The 27,580-nt window shown below is 46.1% G+C and overlaps 1 protein-coding gene across 2 annotated transcripts in view; it reads right to left on the bottom strand.

Moving 5' to 3' along the window:
* The window catches only part of PGPEP1L (pyroglutamyl-peptidase I like), a 62,703-nt gene that overhangs the window by 11,083 nt on the left and 24,040 nt on the right, over positions 1 to 27,580 (bottom strand). Inside the window, exons 1-2 of one of the 2 annotated variants that reach the window (XM_081551236.1) lie at positions 19,303 to 19,693; positions 829 to 951 (exon numbers count right to left, since the gene is read on the bottom strand). In XM_081551236.1, coding sequence (XP_081407362.1) covers positions 829 to 951; positions 19,303 to 19,332 — 153 coding nt within the window. In that variant the 5' untranslated portion in view covers positions 19,333 to 19,693. Of the gene's footprint in view, positions 1 to 828; positions 952 to 19,302; positions 19,694 to 27,580 lie in introns of those variants that run through there. The other variant, XM_081551234.1, reaches the window with a different exon arrangement.

Genomic DNA, 27,580 nt, shown 5'->3' with positions numbered 1-27,580 from the left:
AGGTGGATAGACACCTATGTGGAATCTAATTTAAATATTTTCCTATTTCAAAATATTCTTATAGGGCAGTGAATTCCCCTTTTCCCTGAGTGTCCCAGCTTGCATCTAAGACTGTCGCAGGAGAAGCTTCAGTCTTTCCCTGGAAGCTTCCGTCTCTTTTATGAAACTTTAATAAAGGAAGTTAGTAACAGTCTAATAAAATCCTGTTAGAATTTTTTGAGCTGCTTATTCTTCCTCTTTGAAAAAAATAGCTTATTATATTATCAAAACATCAGGGTATCTTAGTGGTCTGGTGGTGTATGTTCTATTAATATCATCTGGTCTTCATATTTCGGGGATGTTTGTACCAGTTTCCTGCATAGTACGTCTGTTCTGATGAGATGTTCTGGGAGTGATGAAATGGGCCTCCCCAGGTGGGCCACTGTCCCGCCTTCCAGTGGGGGCCGCCCTTCAAATGCTTTCCTAGGCCAAGAGGTCCTTGCCTCTCAAGCCAGCTGCTCCGTGAGGGCCGGGCTGGGACTGACCCTGGGCCTCCCTGTTAGGCGGAAACTACCTCTGAGTCCAGGCTGGGAATAAAGCTTCCATTTCTCTTCCTCCTTCTCTCTTTCCAAAGTTTTATTCTAAGATTCTACTCTGTATTTCATCTTAAACTTTTATAAATAGACCCTTTTGAAATTGTCTGGGCTCTTACTGGTGGGCAGGGGGCAGGGTACACTTGAGCCATCAACCCTAGAACCAGAGTCCTGGGGTTCACAGGCTCTGGGTCTTCACACATAATCAACCCCCCACCCAACTCCCATACCCACTGCCTCCCTTGCTGTCATTTACTTGCGGTTGAAGATCTTCCCAGATTCTGGCGACCCTCTGCTTCACTTCCCTGTAATCCACCGGCAGCTGAAGAGTCTGCAGCTCTACCTCCACGTCACTCCCCAGGCCCAGCTGGGAGAGTTCCTGCAGAAAGAAATAGGCGGGTCACCTTGCTTGTTGGAGGGCCACAGGGAGTTCCTGACAAGCCAAGCTCAGGGCCATCCAGTTCCTTGCTGGGGCCTTTCGGGGCCTGGACCTGCCCTCAAGGAGCTCCCACAGTGGCGAGGGGTCAACAGGGGGACCGGAGCTCCTGCTGCCCGCACAAGGCCCCATATAGTTGCTCTTGTCAAGGTTTGTCAAGGTGCACAGACCCCAAAGGCATGCCTGACCCAGTCTGCAGGTTAGGACGGAGTTCACAGAGGGGATGCAGGGTACTTCTAGGGGACAGATGAGAGTGAGCCAGATGGAGAAGCTGGAGCAGGGTGTATAAGGCAGAGGGAGGTACACAGGGAGCTGAGAACAGAAATTGATCACCTCTCAGTCTTGCAGATGGAAGTCCAAAACCAAGGTGTCAGCAGGGTGATCTTGCTTCTGAACCTTGCAGAAGGCTCCCGCCTTGCCTCTTCCAGCTTCTGGCAGCCCCTGGTAGTCCCTGGCTTGTGGCAGCATAAGTGCAGTCTTCACAGCCTCTCCCCTGCATGTCTGTCTTTCTGTCCAGGCTGTCTGCCTTATAACAACACCCCACCCATGACACTCTCTAAGGCGGTGCTTTCCAGAAGGCTGGTGGCGTCACTACTGCCAAAGCAGAAAGTTCAGGAAGGCCAAACTGTACTTCTCTGTGGCCTTTGTAGTTATAGGTGTGGGATGCAGTACATTGGACACTGAAGTGAAGTGAAGTGAAAGTCACTCAGTCGTGTCCGACTATTTGCGACCCCATGGACTATGCAGTCCATGGAATTCTCCAGGCCAGAATACTGGAGTGGGTAGCCTTTCCCTTCTCCAGGGGATCTTCCTGACCCAGGAATCAATCCGGGATCTCCTGCATCGCAGGCAGATTCTTTACCAAGTGAGCTATCAGGAACCTGACATTTCTGCGTGCTTTATGTATCTGAAAGACAATGCCCCAAAGTCCTGTTTCTGCTAATTGGCGGTTTCTTTTCAAGCTTCCAACATGGTGCTCAAACAGCCTCGACCACAAGCTGACATTAGAATCCCTCCCCTGCTGGATTCCAATGGAACTCCTAGTCTGGGGCTGCACTCCACAACCAGTCACCTTGACATTTCAGTGCAGAAAACAGGAACAGGCAATTTAGACGGAATAAAAACAGATGTCACACTTTGCCTCACACCAGCTCAGCTCACCTTTTGCCATCAACTAGATTAAGGAAAACGTCTAATGTTTATAGATCTTTGGATATCAGAAATGCAGATAAGGAACTGCAGACCAGTATAAAGTTGAACTTTTTCAAGGATTACCAGGGAATTACTCTCCAGGGTCCTTCTGACACATTTTCTCTTCCTAACTAGAGTGTCACCCTCTATCTCTTTTCCTCCCAGTTGTCCCAACAGGGGGAGCTGGCACCTTGGCAGGTCTGCCATGTCACCAGCTCCAGGGACTCTGCTAAGGAGCAGCCAGCGTCCCCTGGAAAGAGGTGACTACTGTTGCCCACACTGTGGGGCTGGAAGTCCAGGGGCTCACTGGTTCCCCTGGAGCCCTTTGGGCAAGAGGAGCAACAGATGGAGCCAACAGACACCCCCCTGAGGACAGAGGGCAGACAGGAAGGTAACTACACCTCCACGGGCTACAGGCCTCCCAGGCCCTTGGCCAGGCTGTCTGGATGGCTCTGGGAAGTCTGCAGTCATCCAGAGATCACTGGGACATTTGGTCAGCTGTACTGGTATTGGGAGAGGGAGCTATGGACTGAAAATATGTCCCCGACCCAAATTCATATGTTGAAACCCTAACCTCCAATGTGATGGTATTTGGAGAGGTGATGAGGTTTAGATGAGGTCATGAGGGTAGGGTCTTGCACGATGGGATTTCATCCATGTATGCATGCATACTAGGTCAGGCATGTCTGACTCTTTGCAACCCAATGGCCTCTAGCCCAGCAGGCTCCTCTGTCCATGGGATTCTCTAGGCAAGAATACTGGAGTGGGTTGCCATGGCCTCCTCCAGGGGATCTTCCTGACCCCGGGGTCAAATCTGCATCTCCTGCGTCTCCTGCATTGGCAGACAGGTTCTTTACCCCTGAGCCACTTTGGTAGCCCACATAATGGGATTAACGCCCTTATAAGAAGAGAGGCCAGAACCTTTCTTTCTTTGCCATTTGAGGCAGGACACAGCCAGAAGATAGTCATCTTTAAGTCAGAAAGAAAGTTCTCACCAGGAACCAAATCTGTTGGGACCTTGATCTTAGGCTTCCCAGCCTCCATGTACTTCTCCGTGAGAAATACACGCGTGTTGTTTAAACCACTCAGCCTGCAGCATTTTGTTATAGCAGCCTAAGCTGACTAATACAGGGGAGCTTCCAGCTGGTAATGAGAGAAATCCTGGTGGAGTTTCAGACACATGCCGGTTCATCCATCCAGCTCATCATAACTCTTGAAAGTGACACAATCAACCTGGGACTGAATTCAGAAACTGATTTGGGATACTGAGGAACTCTTTCCAACCTGCAACCATGCAAAGAGTCTCCAGGCACTGTCTCATGTGGACGCCCTGCTCCCTCAAGCATGTGTTCTAACGCGCGTGCGCACGCACACACACACACACACACACACAGTGCCCTGGGCCATCTACACTGTGACCCATGGCAGACAAGAGCGTTTTACAAAAACTAAGCCAAGCTGGTGGTCATCAGCAGCCTAAGCCTGGAATGAGGAGGGTCTAGGGCAGAAGGGGGCACATGCAAAGTGAGACCCCATTATAGCACCGTAAGAAAGGGCATGGACTTTGGAGTCAGAAAGATGCAGGTTTGAGACCTGGCTCTGCCAGCCTTTTTTTGGCTACAATGGGTCTTTGTTGCTGTGCTTGGGCTTTCTCTAGTTGCAGAGACTGGGGGCTTCTCTTGTCGTGGAGCACAGGCTCCAGGCACGCAGGCTTCAGTAGTCGCAGCACACGGGCTTGGTAATTGCTGCTCATGGGCTCTAGAGCGCAGGCTCAGCAGTCATGGTGCAGAGGCAGAGGTGCTCCACAGCATGTGGGATTTTCCCAAACCAGGGATGGAACTCACGTCCCCTACATTGGCAGGTGGGTTCCTATCCACGGTGCCACCAGGGAAGTCCTGCCACCTTTCATGGGGCAAACGTGGGCATGTTATTTAGCCTTGGTGCATCTCTGTTTTCTCATGTGTGAAATGGGCATAACTAAAAGTTGGAGGAGCTTTTACAAATATTAAATGATTCACAAAAAGTGCCCAGCACAGTATCTGTCACATAACTGGGGCTTTATACGAAGGCCCAATGTGTATAATTAGTCCATATTAATTTGAGAAAGTCATGCAAGAGGGATTTATTAAAAGTAATATTTATTAGAATTTGATTACTTTCAGCCTGTCAGAAGCAGGGAGAAGAACATTCTGCATAAGCAGACACCAGGCCACTGGTTGCCACCACCCTTTCTGCCAAGGAGGGTTGGTGGTTTTAGCAAAGCGAGCGTCAGTTCTATGCAGACAGAGCCAGGGGTTTGTACCTTCCAGACTGGCACACTTTCTCAGCTAGAACTGCAGAGTGTTTTGTGCTCAAGGGGCCAGGGGCAAAGCCTGGTATAACTCTCACCGAAGTGGAATTTAGGGTACTGCTCTTGCCAGAGGAATCACCAGGCTCCACGGGGAGCTGAGAGCCTGTGCCAGGCCCACAATCCTTCAAAAGCCTGAACCCCGCCAGTCACAAAGGCCCTCGGGAATAAGGGAGCCCCACCTTCTGCCTCTTCCTCCCACTTCTTCCTGCCTCCATGTCATCCAAAATCTGGTCGCCAGGAACACACGGAGGTTTAACAAAGAGAACCAAAAGAAGGAGAAAAGACACCAGTTGTTCTCTGATTTTTTTTTCAAATCCACCTGGATTTTTCAAATCCAGCTGGTGCTGCAAAATGGTTGCTGTTTTTCCACAATCTGAGTCTTCTCTCATCTAATGGGAGTCTGCGGCTAGTACCGTGAAGCAGGAAGGTATTTCTTCATTCAAACTTCCCGAACGCTTGCAATGCGGTCCTCTGCGGGGCTTGGCCTGTCCGGGAGGTTCACATTCTCAGAGGAGGTGGAGTATAGGAATGGGAAGGGATCGCAAGACTTCTGGTTCTGGTTCCAAGGGCTGTGTGGGGCTGTACTGGGCTGTGGGAGTCTGAGGACCTTCAATTATTAGGGGGTTAGGAAGGAGCTTAGACCCCACATCTTCCTCTTCTTACTGTGTCATTTGTTGATCAGTTGCTCAGCCATGTCCAACTCTTTACAACCCCATGGACTGAAGCACACCAGGCTTCACTATCCTTCACTACCTCCCAGAGTTTGCTCAAATTCATGTCCACTGAGCCTTCTTTACAGTCCAACTCTCACATTCATACATGACCACTGGAAAAACCATAGTTTGACCTTTGTCAGCAAAGTGATGTCTCTACTTTTTAATATGCTGTCTAGGTTCATCATAGCTTTTCTTCCAAAGAGCTCAGTTCAGTTCACTTCAGTTGCTCAGTCGTGTCCAACTCTTTCCAACCCCACAGACTGTATCGTGCCAGGCCGACCCTGTCCATCACCGACTCCTAGAACTTGCTCAAACTCATGTCCATTGAGTCAGTGATGCCATCCAAACATCTCATCCTCTGTCGTCCCCTTCTCCTCCTGCCTTCAATCTTTCCCAGCATCAGTGTCTTTTCAAATGAGTCAGCTCTTCGCATCAGGTGGCCAAAGTATTGGAGTTTCAGCTTCAGCATCAGTCCTTCCAATGAATATTCAGGATTGGTTTCCTTTAGGATTGACTGGTTGGATCTCCTTGCAGTCCCAGGGACTCTCAAGGGTCTTCTCCGACACCACATTTCAAAAGCATCAATTCTTTGGCACTCAGCAAGCATCTTTTAATTTCATGGCTGCAGTCAGAGTCTCTAGTGATTTGGAAGCCCAAGAAAATAAAGTCTGTCACTGTTTGGGAAAATTATTGAAACTTACCAAGCCTCAGTTTCCTGATCTGCAAGATGTAGTAAAAACGGGACCTCCCTCACAAGGGCTGCTGTGAAAGTTAAGCAAGACCATGCACCTGGAGATACAGCCTAAGAGGACTGCAAAGAGGGGCTTCTGATCTGAGCTTGGAGGACTAGCAAGAGTGTTCAAGGGAAAGAAATTAAATAGCGGGAGCTTGGAGGTGTGTGCAAACAGCCTTCTCTCCTCCCTTCTCCCTCCCCACTTCCTTCCTTCTGCCCTCTCTCTCTCCCTCCCCCTCCTCCTTTCCCTTCTCCTTCCATCCTTCTCTCGCTCACTCATCCATCAGTCATCAGATGTGGATGCGGCAGAGGCCCTCGTGGGGCCTCTGTGCTGGGCTCTGGCTGAGGGTCTTGTGTGCCTGTGTGTGCGTGTCTGCGGGCTGACCATGGAAGAGGAAGTGACAGCCGGTTCTTCTTGACCTGCAGGGTTGGAAGGAATCTGGGGGCCATCGGCTGATCCTGGAGATCCAGGCCTGTGCTCCCTCCAACCTCATCTAGCCTGGAGGTGCCCCCTGGACACAGAAACTAGGGTCAGGGCTGGGAGGGGCTCACCAGGCACAGGAAGAAGCCGTGGAGGTGACAGGGGGTCTGACGTATTAAGTACAGGGCAGCCACCAGGGGAGCATAATGCAGCCATTCTAAACGGTTTTACAAAGAATGTATTGACACAGGAAAACCCATGCAGAGAAACCAGTTTAAAAGTAAGGATCTCAGACTGTTTCCCGCAGCCATTTATGGAAACGGGAACATACTGGAAACGAGGCGAATTAGGGGAGATTCTCGTTTCTTTCTATATTTGTCGTAACATTTTCAATGTGTATGTAGCATTTTTCTGGTTCTAAAAGTTTAACAAAGAGTCTGGCTGGTAATCAGACTAGCTGCCCCAGCAGCATCCTTGCTATGTGCAGGCAGCACGCCCAGCACCTCACCCCAGCCCCCCAACCTTGTCACCATTTTACAGGTAAGGACAGTGAGGATGAGTTTAAAAGAAGGGAGCCGTGCCAGGGAGTCCTCACAAAGGACATGCTGCCAGCTGTTTAGGGCTGACCAAGGGCTCTCACCAAGGGCTTGGAAAACCTTAGGATTGTGTCCAGGTCACTCTCTTTTCCTTAACAAAGCCAAGTTCCACTCTCCACATTTGACAAATGACCAGCCCACGCCCAATATCCTTTGCTTATTCCTCCAGAAGTCCAGTAATGAACAACAGTAACCCAGTAATTCTTGATCCTCTGCTTAGAGCAGTTGTCTCCAAATATTTTTGACCACATGCCACTATTGATGAAAAGATTTTAGTATGCACGCATGCATGTGGGTGTGCAGGCATACACACACACACACACACACACTATCATTAGCTGGCATCTTCATGTCTCAAGGCATGATACAGATTTGATGTGGCCTTCACTGTTTATGTTTATTTTACATACAAGTGTATGTAAATCTGTATTTATAATGGTTCTCTTAATTCTTCCCTCTTTTTGGCCAATTTGTTATTAGACTGTTACGGTTTTTACATCAAAATGTGACTGGAGGAGAACTCAGATGAGGTGAGATAAAGGATGACTAGGCTGTTTTCACATGTGTTCAGGTTTGCATCATATTATCTTGTATCTTTGGGTTTTTTCAAGATCCTTTTTGTAAGGATTCCTTGATCATAATTTGAGGCTTAGTTTAATTAAAACTGGATAATATTAATTCTGAAACACATTAAGTGAAGTGAAATACTTTATCAGTCAGTTCAGTCGCTCAGTCGTGTCCAGCTCTTTGCAACTCCATGGACTGCAGCATGCCAGGCTTCTCTGTCCATCACTAACTCCCAGAGCTCACTCAATGTCCATTGAGTTGGTGATGCCATCCAAACATCTTATCCTCTGTCGTCCCCTTCTCCTCCTGCCCTCAATCTTTCCCAGCATCGGGGTCTTTTCAAATGAGTCAGTTCTTCGCACCAGGTGGCCAAAGTATTGGAGTTTCAGCTTCAGCATCAGTCCTTCCAATGAATATTCAGGACGGATTTCCTTTAGGATGGACTGGTTGGATCTCTTTGCAGTCCGAGGGACTCTCAAGAGTCTTCTCCAATACCACAGTTTAAAAGCATCAATTCTTCAGTGCTCAGCTTTCTTTATAGTCCAACTCTCACATCCATACATGACCACTGGAAAAACCATAGCTTTCACTACATGGACCTTTGTTGGCAAAGTAATGTCTCTACTTTTTAACATGCTGTCTAGGTTAGTCATAACCTTTCTTCCAAGGAGCAAACATCTTTTAATTTCATGGCTGCAGTCAACATCTGCGGTGATTCTGGAGCCCCCCAAAATTAAGTCTGTCACCATTTCCATTGTTTCCCCATCTATTTGACATGAAGTGATGGGACCAGATGCCATGATCTTAGTTTTCTGAAAGTTGAGTTTTAAGCCAACTTTTTCACTCTCCTCTTTCATTTTCATCAAGAGGCTCTTTAGTTCTTCTTTGCTTTCTGCCATAAGGGTGGTGTCATCTGCATATCTGAAGTTATTGATAGTTCTCTCTGCAATCTTGATCCAGCTTGTGCTTCCTCCAGCCCAGTGTTTCTCATGATGTACTAGGCATATAAGTTAAATAAGCACGGTGACAATATAAGCCTTGACGTACTCCTTTTCCTATCTGGAACCAGTCTGTTCCATGTCCAGTTCTAACTGTTGCTTCCTGACCTGCATACAGGTTTCTCAAGAGACAGGTCAGGTGGTCTGGTATTCTCATCTCTTTAAGAATTTTCCACAGTTTGTTGTGATCCACACAGCCAAAGGCTTTGGCATTGTCAATAAAGAGAAATAGATGTTTTTCTGGAACTTTCTTGCTTTTTCAATGACCCAATGGATGTTGGCAATTTGATCTCTGGTTCCTCTGTCTTTTCTAAATCCAGTTTGAACATCTGGAAGTTCACAGTTCATGTACTGTTGAAGTCTGGCTTGGAGAAGCTTGAGCATTACTTTGCTAGCATGTGAGATGAGTGCCATTGTGTGGAAGTTTGAACATTCTTTGGCATTGCCTTTCTTTGGAACTGGAATGAAAACTGGCCTTTTCCAGTCCTGTGGCCCCTGATCAGTTTTCCAAATTTGCTGGCATATTGAGTGCAGCACTTTCACAGCATCATCCTTTAGGATTTGAAACAGCTCAACTGGAATTCCATCACCTCCACTAGCTTTGTTTGTAGTGATGCTTCCTAATGCCCACTTGACTTCGCATTCCAGGATGTCTGGTTCTAGGTGAGTGATCACACCATCATGGTTATCTGGGTCATGAAGATATTTTCTGTATAGTTCCTCTGTGTATTCTTGCCACCTCTTCTTAATATCTTCTGCTTCTGTTAGGTCCATACCATTTCTGTCCTTTATTGAGCCCATCTTTGCATGAAATGTTCCCTTGGTATCTCTGATTTTCTTGAAGAGCTCTCTAGTCTTTCCCATTCTGTTGTTTTCCTCCATTTCTTTGCACTGATCACTGAGGAAGGCGTTCTTATCTCTCCTTGCTATTCTTTGGAACTCTGCATTCAAATGGGTATATCTTTCTTTTTCTCCTTTGCCTTTTACTTCTCTTCTTTTCATATCTAGTTGTAAGGCCTCCTCAGACAACCATTTTGCCTTTTTGCATTTCTTTTTCTTGGGGATGGTGTTGATCACTGCCTCCTGTACATTGTCACAAACCTCTGTCCATAGTTCTTCAGGAGCTCTGTCTATCAGATGTAAGACCTTGAATCTATTTGTGACTTCCACTGTATAATCTTAAGGGATTTGATTTAGGTCATACCTGAATGGTCTAGTGGTTTTCCCTACTTTCTTCAATTTAAGTCTGAATTAAGACCTACAAGATGTTCTAGAACAAACACCCCCCAAAAATGTCCTTTTCGTTATAGGGGACTGGAATGCAAAAGTAGGAAGTCAAGAGATACCTGAAGTAACAGGCAAATTTGGCCTTGGAGTACAGAATGAAGCAGGGCAAAGGCTAATAGAATTTTGCCAAGAGAACACACTGGTCATAGCAAACGCCCTCTTCCAACAGCACAAGAGAAGACTCTACACACGGACATCACCAGATGGTCAACACCGAAATCAGACTGATTACATTCTTTGCAGCCAAAGATGGAGGAGCTCTATACAGTCAGCAAAAACAAGACCGGGAGCTGACTGTGGCTCATATCATGAACTCCTCATTGCCACATTCAGACTTAAATTGAAATACTTTATAATAAATTAAAAATGATTCAAAAATGGAGGGCCTAGCACCATGCTGTCTCTTGCTCCAAGGATGACGAATTTCCTTTTCCTTCAGGAAATCAAGCCTGTTCAGGAACCTGCAGATGTAGCAAGCCAAGCTAGCTTTGGTACAGCTATGAAATATTGTTCAAGGATAATTTGATTTTTATAGACTAATAGAAATTCACACCCATTAGGTGGCCAATATAAGAAAATAATAATTGTTGGCAAAGATATGGAGAAATCACAACCTTTGTGCACAGTTGGTGGAAATGTAAAATGACACAGCTGCTATGGAAAACAGTATGGACATTCCTCGAAACATTAAAAATAGAATTACCATATGATCCAGCAAGCCTATGTGTGGGTCTTATTGAAAAGAATTAAAAAGCAAGAGCTCAAAGGGCTATTTGCATATTCATATTCAATGCAACATTATTCACAATAGTCAAGAGATGGAAGTAACCCAAATGTCCACTGATGGAGGAACAGATAAACAAAATGTGATCTATACCAACAATGGAATATTAATCAGCCTTAAACAGGAAGAAAATTCTGGCATATGCTACAATATAGATGAGCCTAGAGGACAATCTATGCTCAGTGAAACAAGCCGGTCACAAAAAGACATACTGTATGATTCTACCTAACTGAGGGATCTCAAGTGAAAGTGAAAGGTGATCGGTTGTGTCCGACTCTTTGCCATCCCATGGACTATACAGTCCAGAATTCTACAGACCAGAATACTGGAGTGGGTAGCCTCTCCCTTCTCAAGCAGATCTTCCCAACCCAGGAATCAAACTGGCGTCTCATGCATTGCAGGCAGATTCTTTACCAACTGAGCTATCAGGGAAGTCCATGAGGGATCTAAATTGGTCAAATTCATAGAGACAGAAAGTAGAATAACAGTCATCAGGGATTTGGGGAAGGAAAATGGGGAGTTGTTCAACAGAGTTTTAGTTTTGCAAGATGAAAAGTTCTGGATATCTGTTGCACAACAATGTGAATATACTTAACAGTACTGAAATGTACACTTAAAAATGATTGAAATGGTAAATTTTATCTTTTTATGATAATTTTTTAAAAAAAACATAGAAATGGAAAACCTGATATTTTCATGCCATGCTCCAGTGGATCAACTTGCAAATTTGCAACTTTGCATTTTCAAAATCATTTTGAAAATGATTTTGGGTCCTCAAGAAAGTGCTGATGTAGGAAGTATTCGTAGACAAAGGTTGGATGGGCCTGCACACCTCTCATCTCTGCTTAGGAGGTCGGGCAGGAAAGGGTTAACCCAGCAGGCAGGGGCTGCTCAAACTCCGCACACTGCCAACCAACAACTGCCTTCTGACTGGCCCTTGGCTGGCTCCTGGGAGAAAGAGCTCTGAGCCCTCGGGGTGTTCTGCCTGATTAGACCAGTTGTATATGCCTGTGGCCTTCGGTCATATCATGCTAGTTTGATTAGAGTTTATGCCAACAGTGTGATTTATGGTGGACGCCTGTTTTTGCTCTGGAGTCTGAGTAGCTTAGGTCAGGCATGCAGGCACTGCATACCTATGTGATTGACCCCAGTAAGAATCCTGGACACCAAAACTCCGATGAGCTTCCCAGGTTGACAACACTTCACACCTGTTGTCACGTGGCATTGCTGGGCGAGTTCCACAGCTCCATGCGGCTCCACTGGGAGACACCACTTAGGAGCTTGCAGCTGGTCTCTCCTCGTCTTTGCTCCACGCGCCTTTCCCTTTGCTGATTTCAGCTGGGACCCTTTTCCTGTAGCACACCACAACTGCATCTGTGAGCACAACAGCTTGAGGGTGGTCTTGGAGACCCCCCAACACATAGGCACCTCAATGTCTCCTGGACCCTGACTCTCCTTTAGAATCATTTCTTCATTTTCTCTAACTAGCTGTTTTTTTCCAAGCAGAAAAGAAGGCAATTTTCTCTGTTTCCATTCTTGTTTTTTTCCAACATTTTTCGAGTCCTTCCTTTGGCCAAGCACTGTGCTGCCCTGTTCCTACCGCAGAGAGGAAAACACCCGTGCAGAGGAACTGTCCTTAGGGCAGGTGGAGCGGGGGCAGGAGAGATGGTGCTACTAGGGTCAACTTGGAGGTCACAACACTTGGTAGAGTCAGTCAGGAGAACAGACTCAGAGTCTGGTGGGTACAGTTCAACTCTGTATTTGCCCCTAAAGTACTAACTCAGGCATTTGACTTTGGGCAAATGACTTTGACTCTAAGAGCCTTGATGTCTCATTTATCAGTTCAGTCGCTCAGTCGTGTCCCACTCTTTGTGACCCCACAAACTGCAGCACACCAGGCCTCCCCGTCCATCACCAACTCCTGGAGCTTACTCAAGCTCATGTCCATCGAGTTGGTGATGCCATCCAACCATCTCATCCTCTGTCGTCCCCTTCTCCTCCCGCCTTCAATCTTTCCCAGCATCAGGGTCTTTTCCAGTGAGTCAGTTCTTCAAATCAGATAGCCAAAGTATTGGGATTTTCAGCTTCAGCATCAGTCCTTCCAAAGAATGTTCAGGACTGGTTTCTTTTAGGATGGACTGGTTGGATCAATCTCCTTACAGTCCAAGGAGCTCTCAAGAGTCTTCTTTAACACCACCATTGATGTTCAAAAGCATCAATTCTTCAGTGCTCAGCTTTCTTTATAGTCCAACTCTCATATCCATACATGACTACTAGAAAAACCATAGCTTTGACGAGACAGACTTTTGTTGGCACAGTAATGTCTCTGCTTTTTAATATGCTATCTAGGTTGGTCATAACTTTCCTTCCAAGGAGCAAGTATCTTTTAATTTCATGGCTGCAGTCACCATCTGCAGTGATTCTGGAGCCCAAAAAAATAAAGTCTGACACTGTTTCCATTGTTTCCCCATCTATTTGCCATGAGGTGATGGGACAAGATGCCATGATCTTAGTTTCCTGAATGTTGAGTTTTTAAGCCAATTTTTCACTCTCTTCTTTCACTTTCATCAAGAGGCTCTTTAGTTCTTCTTCACTTTCTGCCATAAGGGTGGTGTTATCTGAGTATCTGCAGGTTATTGATATTTCTCCCTGCAATCTTGATTCCAGCTTGTGCTTCATCCAGTCCAGCATTTCTCATGATGTACCCTGCATATAAGTTAAATAAGCAGGGTGACAATATACAGCCTTGACGTACTCCTTTCCCAATTTGGAACCAGTCCGTTGTTCCATGTCCAGTTCTCACTGTTGCTTCTTGACCTGCATACAGATTTCTTAGGAGGCAGGTGGTCTGCTATTCTCATCTCTTTAAGAATTTTCCACAGTTTGTTGTGATCCACACAGTCAAAGGCTTTGGCATAGTCAATAAAGCAGAAGGAGATGTTTTTCTGGAATTCTCTTGCTTTTTTGGTGATCCAATGAATGTTGGCAATTTGATCTCTGGCTCCTCTGCCTTTTCTAAATCCAGCTTGACATCTGGAAGTTCACAGTTCACATACTGTTGAAACCTGGCTTGGAAAAATTTTTGAGCATTACTTTGCTAGCATGTGAGATGAGTGCAATTGTGCGGAAGTTTGAACATTCTTTGGCATTGCCTTTCTTTGGAACTGGAATGAAAACTGACCTTTTCCAGTCTTGTGACCACTGCTGAGTTTTCCAAATTTGCTGGCATATTGAGTGCAGCACTTTCACAGTATCACCTTTTAGCATTTGAAACAGCTCAACTGGAATTCCATCACCTCCACTAGCTTTATTTGTAGTGATGCTTCCTAAGGCCACTTGACTTCGCATTCTGGGATGTCTGGCTCTAGGTGAGTGATCACAGCATCATGGTTATCTGAGTCATGAAGATCTGTTTTGTATAGTTCTGTGTATTTTTGCCACCTCTTCTTAATATCTTCTGCTTCTGTTAGGTCCATACCATTTCTGTCCTTTATTGTGCCCATCTTTGCATGAAATATTCCCTTGGTATCTCTAATTTTCTTGAAGAGATTGCTAGTCTTTCCCATTCTATTGTTTTCCTCTATTTCTTTGCATTGATCACTGAGGAAAGCTTTCTTATCTCTCCTAGAACACTGTATTCAGATGAGTATATCTTTCCTTTTCTCCTTTGCCTTGAGCTTCTCTTCTTTTCTCAGTTATTTGTAAGGCCTCCTCAGACAACATTTTGCCTTTTTGTATTTCTTTTTCTTGAGATGGTCTTGATCACTGCCTCCTGTACAATGTCATGAACTTCCATCCATAGTTTTTCAGGCACTCTGTCTATCAGATTTAATCCCTTGAATCTATTTGTCACTTACCCTGTATAATCATAAGGGATTTGATTGAGGTCATACCTGAATGGTCCAGTGGTTTTCCAGTGGTCCAGTAAGGTTTTCCTACTTTCTTCAATTTAAGTCTGAATTTTGTAATAAAGAGTTCATGATCTGGTACCTTCTGGTACCTGCAAATCCTTATCATACTGCAGAAACTCCTGATTGGCTTCAGGTTTATGCTCAAGCCCCTGTGAAACTACTACAAGATGGTGGAGTAGAAGGGCGTGCGCTAATTTTCTCCTGCAAGAACTCCAAAATTACAACTCACTGCTGAACAACCATCGACAGGAGAATGTTGAATCCCACCAGAAAAGAGACCCCATGTCCAAGGGCAAAGGAGAGGCCTCAGCAAGACAGTAGGAAGGGTGAGATTGCATTTAGAATCAAACCCCATCACCCACCAGAGATGCTTGGAGGGCTCAAACAAAACCTTGTGTGTACCAGGAGACCCCACAGAGACTGAGCCAGACCTGCCTTTGAGTGTTTAAGTGTCTCCTGCGGAGGTACAGGTCAGCAGTGGCCTGCCGCAGGAGCAGAGGCTCTGGGTGCAGCAGATCTGGGTGCGACATAAGCCCTTTTGGAAGAGATCACCACCTACTCCACCACGGAGCTGCCAGAACTTCCACAGGACTGGGGAAACAGACTCTTGGAGGGCACAAACAAAACCTTGTGTGCACCAGGACCCAGCAGAAAGGAGCAGGGACCCCACAAGAGACTGACCAGGAGTCGCCCGTGAGTGTCCAGGAGGCTGGCAGCGGTGTGGGTCAGCGGTGGCCTGCTGCAGGGTCGGGGGCACTGAGTGCAGCAGTGCATGTATAGGACCTTTTGAAGGAGGTCACCGTTATCTTCATCACCTCCTCCATAATTAGGTCTCAGGTCAAACAACAGGGAGGGAACACAGCATCGCCCATCAACAGCAGATTGGATTAAAGATTTACTGAGCATGGCCCCGCCCACCAGAGCAAGACCCAGTTTCCCCCTCAGTCAGTCTCTCCCATCAGGAAGCTTCCATAAGCCTCTTATCCTTCTCCATCAGAGGGCAGACAGAATGAAAACCACAGTCACAGAAAACTAACGAATCTGATCACATGGACACAGCCTTGTCTAACTCAATGAAACTATGAGCCATGCCGTGTAGGGCCACCCAAGATGGACGGATCACGGTGGAGAGTTCTGACAAAACGCAGTCCACTGGAGAAGGGAATGGCAAACCACTTCAGTATTCTTGCCTTGAGAACTCATGAAGAGTCTCATCTATAAAACCGAGCTGTTACTGCTGCCCTTGCAGTGGTTTGCATGGCGATACTGTCCCTGTAGAGGTGTTTGAACACAGGTAGAGGGCTCTCAGAGTCTGAGGGGAAACTGCTGACAATGCCTTGAGGCTGAGATGCTGTAATATCCTCCAATGCACCTTTCACTTTATCCCACCCTCTACACACCACAGCAGTCTCAGAAGAAGAATACTAACTCTACCTTAAACAACATGATGACTGAAAACTTTAAGATATTAATTTTTGTTTTGCTTTTTGTCCTTAAAGTAACTTGCTGTGTTTTAAAACTACTCATCATAGTTTCTCTCTGTGTGGTTATGTCACCAGCCGGACACACTGTTAGGCTCATTAACTCAACTTACTCATAATTTGTATGGATTCCTTTTTAAAAAAATTTAATGTTCTTTTATTAGTATGTAAAATATGTCACATGGCTCCAGAGTTAAACCCACAGAACAGCTTTACTCAAAGAAGTGTAGTTCCTGTGCTTTCCCCCTCCCCTCCATGAGAAACCATTTTTTAGTTTTAAGATTTATCCTTCAATTTCAATTTTCATAAACAAATATGTGACATATATTAAGGCGTCCCCCTGCTTCTTATATACACTTTCCCCATTTTTGTGACGCTATCTTTTCTTATTTTTGCCAGTGTACATTTAGGAGAGCTTCCAGAAATTCTGCGGATTGCAGAAGCAATCCATACATCATCTTGCTGGGGCTGCCAAATTCCTCTCCACTGGGGTTGTACCACATTGCATTCCCTCCAGCAAAGTATGACAGTGCCCGTCAGCCTCACAGCCTTGCACACTAGCTGTCAAACTTCTGGATTTTTGCCAATCTGATCTTAGCATGGCTTTAATTTGCTTTTCTCTTACGAGCAAGTTTGAACATATTTTCACATGGGTAACAGTCATTTGCATTCCTTTCTCTATAAAGTGACTCTCCATATCTTAGGGCTGCTTTTCTATAGGGTTGTTCGCCATTTCCCCCTATTTATAGAAGCTCTTTGTATATCAGTGATATTTCCTTTCCACTTATAAGTTTATCGGCTGCATCTGGCTTATGATGACTGGACAGGACTGAGTGGGGAAGAGAAAGGATGGGAGGGAATACTGAATAGCAATAGGAAGTCTGCCATGTTCAGAGACCTGGCTAGAAAGGAAGGTTAGTAGAGACTGCTGCTGGAATTTGCTTTGTAGAGGGACATGATTGGATGTTATTAATCTCTGAATATACCTCCAGTGGTTTTTGTCCCAAGAATAAAACTGTGCCTTCATGGTCTGTGAACAGTACCCTCAGCCACAGTGAGTCCCCATCTGGGAGCCTAGGGAGACTTAGGCTTCTGCGTGTGGCTCCCAGACCTATGCAGGTCCCTGGTCTTCTATGCAGCCAGGAGCAGAGGCTTAATCAGAACAGCTACTTGACGCATAACAAGCAAAATCAAGGCTGTTGGCAGCAGGGAGGTGCTGTTTAGGCTACACGAGCAGCAGTTCATGCTCCTGACAGGGGCTGAGCAGCTGTGGGAAGTAGAGTCATTAGTCACATGGTCCTTCTGGCAAGGGAGATGTTTTTACAAAATGAAGTGTTCTCTGGGTGTCAGTCCCCCTAGACTTTCTACGCCACAGAGGTCTTCAACCTCAGGTCTGCTCGGTTTACCCTGTCTCTGCAACTGGGTGGATGCTAGAGACAAACTGGAGGCCAGGACAGAAGCGGAGCAACAGACACAGAGAAGCATGTAATGGGCGAGCAAAGGTGGCCAGGCTCAGTGATAAATGTGGGCAGAAGTAAAGACTGATGGTGAAGTAAGCCAGACACGAAGGACAAATAGGAAATGACTCCGCTGACGTGAGGTTGCTAGAATAGTCAAATCATAGAGAGAGAGTGTAATGGTGATTACCAGGGAGCAGGAAAAGGGTAGTTAGAATTTAATGGGTACAGAATTTCTGTTTGGGATGGTGGAAAGTTCTGGAGGTGAATGATGCTGATGGCTGCACAACAGTGTAAATGTACTGCTTAAAGGTGTCAGTTTTATGTTATGTATATTTTACCACAGTTTTAAAAAGTCACAGATTCCCCATCACTCTTTTCCGTCAATATTTTTTAACCTGACTAAAATGTATAGTCTGAAGAAAGACTAAATTCAAAGTAAGTCACTTAGGTAAGGCTGATGTCTCCAAATTTCAGACAGGGCTGCTAATTAGCAGGGGATTTTTAACAAAGTCTCCCATTTTCCATGGCTGAAAGCCTTCTGGAATTCTATGGCGTCAAGATCTAGAAGTTGTCTTCTCAGATGACAGCAAGGGGATCTCAACAGTGTCTGAGCTGAAGTGTCAGGTTTGCTGAAGGAGTCCCAGGATTTGCGGAGTTCTTTTCTTCTAAAGAGACACCACCCTTCTGCAGGAATTTTCTTTGTCTTGAGGCTATAAAAACTGGCCACTAGGCCACAAAGGGGTCCGCTCTGTCTGGACTGTCAGGAAGTCAGCCCACTGGGTTTGCAGTGCCCTTCACTATCTCCGCTCTTTGTTCTCAATAAATTCATGCTCTTCTGAGATACTGTGTGTCTGGAAACTCTTTTTCAACCCACACATGGACCACAAAATCTTGGTGGCCTGTATGGGGACTCTTGGGGGCTCCCCCCAACTCTCTCATTTCCTTTTCCTTGAACCCTCTGCAAACAGACAAGTGGCTGTGGAAGCAACGGAGGAACTCTGGCCAAGGTTACTGTCTGGCACGTTCCCAAGGCCCCACAACCCACGGTGCCCCGGTCGCTGCCGACCAAGCAGGTGAAGGCTCTCCTCTCGTCTTTCTCCCTTGGGCTGAGAATCAGACCAACTAACAGCGTGCCGGCAGGGGTCAGGCACTTAAAAGCCATTAGTGTGCCTGCCGCTTGAAGACTCCTGTAAACGGAGAGGGGAGTCATGGAACAGACCAGGCTGTTAGAGCGTCTGTCCCCAGTAAGACAATTGCTGTGAGCCATGAGGCGCATATGGTTTCAAACAAAACACTGAGCTTGCCCCCTCCTTTGGCCACTGCCTTCCCAGCAGGATTATGAGGTGGGTTCCTCAGCCTGTCTTCCTGTCACTTTCACTTTTTTTTAAAATATAAATTTATTTACTTTAGTTGGGGGCTAATTACTTTACAATATTGTAATAGTTTTTGCCATACATTGACATGAATCAGCCATGGGTTTACATGTGTTCCCCTTCCTGGACCCCCCACCCACCTCCCTCCCCATCCCATCCCTCTGGGTCATCCCATTGCCCCGGCCCTGAGCCCTTGTCTCATGCATCGAACATGGAATGGTGCTCTGTTTCACATATGATAATATACATGTTTCAATGCTATTCTCCCAGAACGTCCCACCCTCACCTTCTCCCTCAGAGTCCATAAAATTGTTCCATGCATCTGTGTCTCTTATTCTGTCTCGCATATAGGGTTATCGTTACCATCTTTCAAATTCCATATATATGCATTAGTATACTGTATTGTTGTTTTTCTTTCTGGCTTACCTCACTCTGTATAATGGGCTCCAGTTTCATCCATCTCAGTAGAACCGATTCAAATGTATTTTTTTAATGGCTGAGTAATATTCCATTGTGTATATGTACCACAGCTTCCTTATCCATTCGTCTGCTGATGGACATCTAGGTTGCTTCCATGTCCTGGCTATTGGAAACAGTGCTGCGATGAACATTGGGGTACGACCTACAGGAACCTGAGTGCTGCCTCTGAGCCATCTCAGAAGTACCTTCCCATGTTTCAGGGAGTTGTCAGATGATGCGTCACCCAGTTGCTCCTGGGAATCTCTCGTTTCTTTCTTTCTCTGCTCCAGTTGCATGGACCCTTAGTCACACAGTGTTTGTCTCAGACGCAGGGATCATCTCTCGCAGTTGGAGGGAACTGTTGGGACATTTGACCATCTTGTGCCTCAGTCACACAGAGCGATCCTGGGACAAAGGGGACATTCTGACAGCCGGTGACTCCCAATACCCCCATTCCATGGCATTTAGGCTAAGAATGGGTTCTGGCATGCCTTGGAAGTCTGCCTCAGACTCACTCCTTGACTGCATTCTTAGGAACTGGAAAAACATTGACCCTGAAAATCTCAAAAAGAAAAGGCTCGTTTGCTTTTGTGATTTGGCCTGGCCCCACTATAAACTGGGGGGCCAGGAGAAATGACCTCTTCATGGCACACTGAGTTATAGCACAGTCCTCCAACTCGATCTCTTTTGCTGAAAGCAGGAAAAGGACTCAGAGGTTCCTTAGGTTCGGTCTTTCATGGCCCTTAGTCAGAATCTGGATCTGAGGGACTTGGACCGCGCGTGTCTTTCTGCTGCCTCTCACCCCCCAGCCCCCTCTGTCTCCCTCCCCGTCAGACCTTTTAGATGACTCCCTACTTGACCTTTTCTATCCACAACCCAGCCACCCCCTTTAGCTTCAGGCTCAACTCACACCCTCAACTCACACCCCAACAGTGTCTCAACAGCCATCCCTTATCAGGACAAAGGCCGCATCTCCCTTTTCCACGCAAGACTGAGGACGACCCAATGCCAGGAAACAAAGTCTAATACGCTTGCCTTAAAGAAAGTGGCAAAGGCAGACCTGGGCACCATTAGAGTCCATGTTGCCTTTCCCGTGTCTGCCATTTCTCAGAGTCAAGACAAGTTAGGTTCCTTCAGTCAGGACCCATCACTTTGATTAAGGAATTGCAGGCCCTCACTATAGCCCTCAAGCTAACTTGGGAAGACATTCATGTAGTTGACCACTTGCTGTACTCACGAGGAAAAGAAGAGGCTATGGGCCTTAGCCTAAGCTTGGGCAGATAAAGCACACACTCAGAATCCCAGCGAAAACTGAGTGGGGGCAGCTGCAGTCCCAAGAACAGACCATGGATGAAGCAGCCAGGCGAATGATGAAGTGCTGGCAGGGGGATGAGCTAGGAAAGACTACATGATCACCTGCCTGCTAGAGGGCATGAGAAAGGCAATCATCAAAACCGTTAATTATAGCAAGCTTAGGGAAGTTTCCCTGGTGGCTCAGATGATAAAGAAGCTGCCTGCAATGCGGGAGACCCAGGTTCAATCCCTGATCAGGAAGATGCCCCAGAGAAGGGAATGGCTACCCACTCTAGTATCCTTGCCTAGAGAATTCCATGGACAGGAGTCTGGCAGGCTACAGTCCATGGGGTCACAAAGAGTCAGACTCAACTAAGCAACCAAAATGTTCATTTTTTTTCACTTAGGGAAGTTACGCAGGATCCTTCTGAGAATTCTGTCTTTCTTCAGGCCTGGCTAGCAGTCGCCATGGGAAAACATACCCACTTAGATCCAGATACTAATGAAGGAAGGGCTATCCTTATAGTCCACTTTATAAGCCAGTCAACTCCAGACATTAGGCAAAAGCTACAGAAACTAGAACAGGGCCCACAAACACCATCCTGTGTCTTGCTTGATAAGGCCTTTAAGGTCTCTAACAACAGGGAGGAAATTTCTAGGAGTAGGTGGGAACAGAAGGAGAAAGTTCAGTTCAGTGGCTCAGTCATGTCAGACTCTTTACAACCCCATGAACCGCAGCACACCAGGCCTCCCCGTCCATCACCAACTCCCAGGGTCCACCCAAACCCACGTCCATTGAGTCGGTGATGCCATCCAGCCATCTCATCCTCTGTTGTCCCCCTCGCCTCCTGAAATTTTAAATGACATGCGCAGCACACGGCTCTTGCCACTTCAGTCCCCCCACAGCAGGGATCTACGGGCACACCTCCCTTTCTCAGAAACCTCCGACCACCTGCTACCAGTGCGGTCAGCCAGGGAGCATGGGCAGGAACTGCCCCGCTCCACTACCCGATACTTACCGTCACCAGAAGGGCCACTGGAAGGGGAGTTGTCCCTCCATCCCTCAAGCAGGTAGGTCAACATCATAGCCACCCAATACCATAGGTACCTCTGAACTCAGCACTCACAGCTGAAATCCAAGTCAACTTCCGCTGTCAGTGGTAGGTGACCATCAAGAGCTGGAGTCAGACTGCATTTTAGGTCCTGACCTCCTGGACACAGATGACTGAAGGTGCCTGGGGCTCAAACTATAGGCCCCTATATCCCCTATAAAACCAGAGGAGCCCTGGGTGACCCTGGATGTGGTGGGGGCCATTGTAACCTTTCTGACTGACCCTGGGGCACTTATTCAGCCCTTCTCTGGTCCCTCTCACTATGCCTCAAACCTCCTAACAGGGGTGGATGGACAATCCTCCTACGGCCGTTCACTCCTCCCCTACCTCGTTCCCTGGAAAATACTCTGCTCACCCACTCCTTCTTAGTCTTCCTGACCTGCCCCACCCTCTGTTAAGCTGAGATTTATTAATAAAATTTAAAGCTACTTTATCATTTATGCCAGTAAATATGGCTTTAACAACAACTATGAAACCGGTTCTAGCTAAAATCCTGCCCCAGATCCTGAGGCAAGTTCCTCCAGAAGAATGGGATACTTCTACTTCCAGCAGGTCTGCTACAGCCACCCCAGTACTTATCCGTTTAAAGGATCCTAACTCTTTCTCTAGAGTATCACAATATCCTCTTAAGGAGGAAGGCTTAATAGGATTGAAGCCACTAATCTCCAAGTTCCTCCAAACTAGACTTCTAATCCTATGTAATTCTCCCTGCAATACCCCAATCCCAGCAGTAAAGAAGCCTGACAGCTCCTACCATTTAGTCCGAGACCTGAGGGTTATCAATCAGGCAGAGGCCCCTATTCATTTGATAGTACCTCACCCACATAACCTTTGAGGTCAAATCCCTTCACAAATCCAACAGTATTCCTAGACCAGAAGGATGCCTTCTTTTGCATTTCAGTCCATTCTAACACCAAATTCTTGTCTTCAAATGGAAAGCCCCAAATACCAAATACACCCAACAACTCACCTGGACAGTCTTGCTTCAGGGGTTTCAAGATAGTGTTCACTTGTTTGGTCAAGCATTAGCAAAGGCCCTTTCATTGTTAATGCTGGAGGGCGAAAGCTGCCTACTCCAATATGGTAGAGATCTCTTAATTTATAGTCCTGATAAACTAACTTCCCTCGTTGCTCAGTGGTAAAGAATCCACCTGCAAGGCAGGAGATGCAGGTTTGATCCCTGGGTTGGGAAGATTTGCTGGGGAAGGAAATGGCAACCCACTCCTGTATTCTTATACCTGGAGAATCCCATGGATACAGGAGGCTGGCGGGCTGCAAGTCCATGGGGTTGCACAGAGTCAGACATGACTTAGCGACTAACAGCACAACAACATAACTAACCTCAGACAATAACGCTATTCTAGTTCTTAGCAGCATGAGGGTACCGGGTATTCCCTGCCAAGGCACAAATTACTTCCCAACAAGTCACTTTCCTGGGGCTAATATTAACCCCTGGAAAAAGAAGTATCGCCCCTGACAGAAGGAAGTTAATCTTAGACATGTCCATGCGAGCTACCAAACAACAGCTTAGGAACTTTTTAGGAATGATAGGGTTCAGCCAAATTTGGATTTCCACCTATGGCCTATTGGCCAAGCCTCTTTATGATGCCCTTAAAGGACCAGAACACCTCTGGACTGGAGCCCTGAAACAGAGGCAGCTTTTACACAAATAAACAAGGCCAGCCTTAGGCCTATCAGATCTAACAAACCCCTCTCTCCCTTTGTTCATGAAGAAATGGGGTGGTTCTGGGGGTACTAACCCAATCCCTGGGACCATCTCAGCACCCAGTAGCATATCTATCTAAAGCACTGGACATAACACCTCAGAGATGGCCTTCCTATCTAAAAGCTTTAGCTGTCACTGCAGTTCTAGCAGCTTTCAAACTCACAATAGAGAACTACTTACAGTTTACACTCCTCACCAGGTCTTAGATGGCCTCAACTCCAAGGCATTCCATTGGATTTCAGACAGCAGAATTCAAAAGCATCAAGCTTTATTCTTAGAGGGGTCAGAGATACCAATCAAGCCTTGTCCCACCTTAGATCCTGCCACTCTCCTGCCCAACCCAAACCCTAACACCTTCCTTCTACATTTCTGTTTAAAGGGATGACCAAGCCGAGTCATAGGCTAGGCCTGGAGAATTCTGAGCATTACTTTGCTAGTGTGTGAAATGAGTGCTATTGCGCGGTAGTTTGAGCATTCTTTGGCATTGTCCTTCTTTGGGATTGGAATGAAAATTGACCTTTCCCAGTCCTGTGGCCACTGCTGACTTTTCCATATTTGCTGGCATACTGAGAGCGGCACTTTAACAACATCATCTTTTGGGATTTGAAATAGCTCAGCCGGAATTCCATCACCTCCACTAGCTTTGTTTGTAGTGATGCTCCTAAGGCCCACTTCACACTCCAAGGTGTCTGGCTCTAGGTGAGAAATCACACCATTGTGGTTATCTGGGTCATTAAGATCTTTTTTGTATAGTTCTTCTATATATTCTTGCCACATATTCTTAATATCTTCTGCTGTGAGGAAGTTCTGAACTGAGAACTTCCAGATATTCAAGCTGGATTTAGAAAGGGCAGAAGAACCAGAGATCAAATTGAATCACAGAGAATCACAGAGAAAGCAACAAAATTCCAGAAAAACATCTACTTCTGCTTCATTGATTATGCTAAAGCCTTTGACTGTGTGGATCACAACAAACTATGGGAAATTCTTAAAGAGATGGGAATGCCAGACCACCTGACCTGCCTCCTGAGAAATCTGTATGCAGGTCAAGAAGCAACAGTTAGAATTGGACATGGAACAACAGACTGGTTCCAAATCAGGAAAGGAGTACGTCAAGGCTGTATATTGTCACCCTGCTTATTTAACTTATATGCAGAACACATCATGCAAAATACCGGACTGGATGAAGCACAAGCTGGAATCAAGACTGCCAGGAGAAATATGAATAACCTCAGATACGCAGATGACACCACCCTTATGGCAGAAAGCGAAGAGGAACTAAAGAGCCTCTTGATGAAGCTGAAAGAGGAGAGTGAAAAAGCTGGCTTAAAGCTCAACATTCAAAAAATTAAGATCATGCCCTCCAGTCCAATCACTTCATGTCAAATAGATGGGGAAACAATGGAAACAGTGACAGACTTTATTTTCTTGGGCTCCAAAATCACTACAGATAGTGACTGTAGCCACAAAATTAAAAGACTCTTGCTCCTTGAAAGAAAAGCTATGACCAACCTAGACAGCATATTAAAAAGCAGAGACACGACTTTGCCAACAAAGGTCCATCTAGTCAAGGATATGGTTTTTCCAGTGGTCATGTATGGATGTGAGAGTTGGACCATAAAGAAAGCTGAGCGCTGAAGAATTGATGCTTTGAACTGTGGTGTTGGAGAAGACTCTTGAGAGTCCCTTGGGCTGCAAGGAGATCCAACCAGTCCATCCTAAAAGAAATTAATTCTGAATATTCATTGAAAGGACTGATGCTGAGGCTGAAGCTCCAATACTTTGGCCACCTGATGCAAAGAGCCGACTCATTAGAAAAGACCCTGATGCTGGGAAAGATTGAGGACAGGAGGAGAAGGGGATGACAGAGGACAAGATGGTTGGATGGCATCACCGACTCAATGGACCTGAGTTTGAGCAAGCTCCGGGAGATGGTGAAGGACAGGGAAGCCTGGTGCTACAGTCCATGGGGTCACAGAGTCAGACACGACTGAGCAACTGAACAACAACAACACAGGGCTAGGCCAGATCCGTGCCTTTACCCACTCCAGACACAGAATGGCTTATAGATGGCAGATTTCCATACTGTTCTCTTCAGCTTATAGATGGCTTATAGGAATGCTGAAGGGGCTCGGGGTATGCCACAGTCAACTTTACGGAAGTAACAGAGTCAAGATCACTTCACAGGCCAAATTCTTCCACCCACAAAAGCAGAACCCATCATTCTAACTAGAGCCCTCAAAGTAGGAGAGGGACTATGAGTCAATATTTACACAGACTCAGCATACACCTTCCATATAGTCCATGCCCATGTGGCCATTTGGAAGGAAAGGGGTCTATTAACTACACGTCATACTCCAATTAAGCATTGGGCCAGAGATTTTGGGCTTACTAGAAGCTATAAAATCCCCACTACAGGACATCATCCACTGCAGGGCAAACCCAAAGGATTCATCAGATATAAGTAAAGGAAATAATAAAGCAGCTAAAGAAGCCAAAAAGGCCACCCTAAGCATCATATAGGCTCCCCTGATCCCAAGTCTAGACTTCTTACCACCTCAGTACTCATCCTCTTAACTCACAGAAGGACAGAACTGTGGGTTCATTTTAATCCCTGAAGGATGGCTACTGAGCCCAGACAATAAACTCCACTTACCAGAAGCTTCCCAATGGAAGATACTAACCCATCTGCATCAGGCCACCCATTTAGGGGCTGAATTGCTCTTTAAACTAATGGGGACAATATTCACCAGAAAAGGAATCCTCTCAACCATTCAGTCAATATCCCAAGCTTGTCCTGCTTGTCTCCAGGCCAACCCAGAGGGGGCTATAACCTGCCCCCCACCATCCCACTCTTCATCCAAACCAGAGGCGAGGAAACCAAATCTATTGGTGAATAGATTTGACTTATATGCTCCCTTGAAAAGGCTGTAAGTACCTCCGAGTGATGGTAGATGCCTTTATAGATGAATTGAAGCCTACCCAACTAAGACCAAGGACACTGAGGTCACCACTGCCCTCTGGGAACATGTTACACCTAGGTTTGCACTTCCAAGCTCTTTACAATCAGATAATGGCCCTGTGTTTATTTCCAGTCTGAGCCAAGGTGTCAACAAAGTCCTACAAATGAATCACGATCTTCATTCAGCTTTACACCCTCAAAGGTCTGGAAAGGCAGAAAGAGCCAATCAGGCCCTCAAAAAGTACCAAGTGATAGAAACTAGCAAACCTGGGCCACCCTTCTTTCCATCGCTTTCCCCAAATCCGGGACTCATCCAAGCCCTTATGAGATCATTTAGGGGAGATCATTCTTACGCACAGACCTCTTCCTTGATCCTGAGGCCCATTACCCAGTACACTATCTTACAGTTTTAGACTTAACTCTTAAAAATATCTGGGAATACCAGGACCAAAATAGCCCCAAGCCAGATTCTAATTTTTCAGAGTCCTCCCTGCCTAAATCCCAGTGACTGGGTATACATTAATACTCTTACACAGGATGGAAATCCATCAAAGCAGTGTGGACAGGACCAACCTAAGTCTTGCTGACCCTCTCACAGTTGCCAAAATCCAAGGCTTCACCTCCTGGATCCACGTGTCACAACTGAAGACAGGTCACAAGTCTTCCCCTCTGTCTGGGATGACTCTAGCTACCAGTTATGAAGGCATGGAGCATGCCTATGCCCATTTAGGGAAGTTCTATTTCAACATCACTTTAGACATCAGCCTAGACCCCAGGAATTGTACCTGTTTCCTCTGTGGCTTCAATGCCTACTTGTATCTCCCAGCCAACTGGAGAGGCCCCTGAACGCTTGTATACGTAATTTCTAACCTTACTCTTATAAATGACAATATCCCACTTCCCCTGTACTCTCAATCATAGGGAGAGGAGGGCAGCCCCTGCCATAATTTCAGTTCTGGGGTTACTCATGAGGGTAACATGCGCTCAGTAGGCACTTTAAAAAAAAATAATATAACCACATTTATTTAAGAGTGTATTCCAATATATTAAGAATGTATTCCAATATATTAAGAATGTATTCCAATATCAAGTGGCAAAGTTCAAAAATGCAAAATCAAAATCACTTTTGCACCACCCTAGTAATTTTACACA

Source organism: Giraffa tippelskirchi, chromosome 12 (assembly GCF_054371585.1).
Source record: "Giraffa tippelskirchi isolate mGirTip1 chromosome 12, T2T-mGirTip1v1.2.pri, whole genome shotgun sequence".
Taxonomy (NCBI): domain Eukaryota; kingdom Metazoa; phylum Chordata; class Mammalia; order Artiodactyla; family Giraffidae; genus Giraffa; species Giraffa tippelskirchi.
The sequence above is the reverse complement of the archived record's forward strand: the minus strand, read 5'-3'. Positions and strand labels throughout refer to the sequence as shown.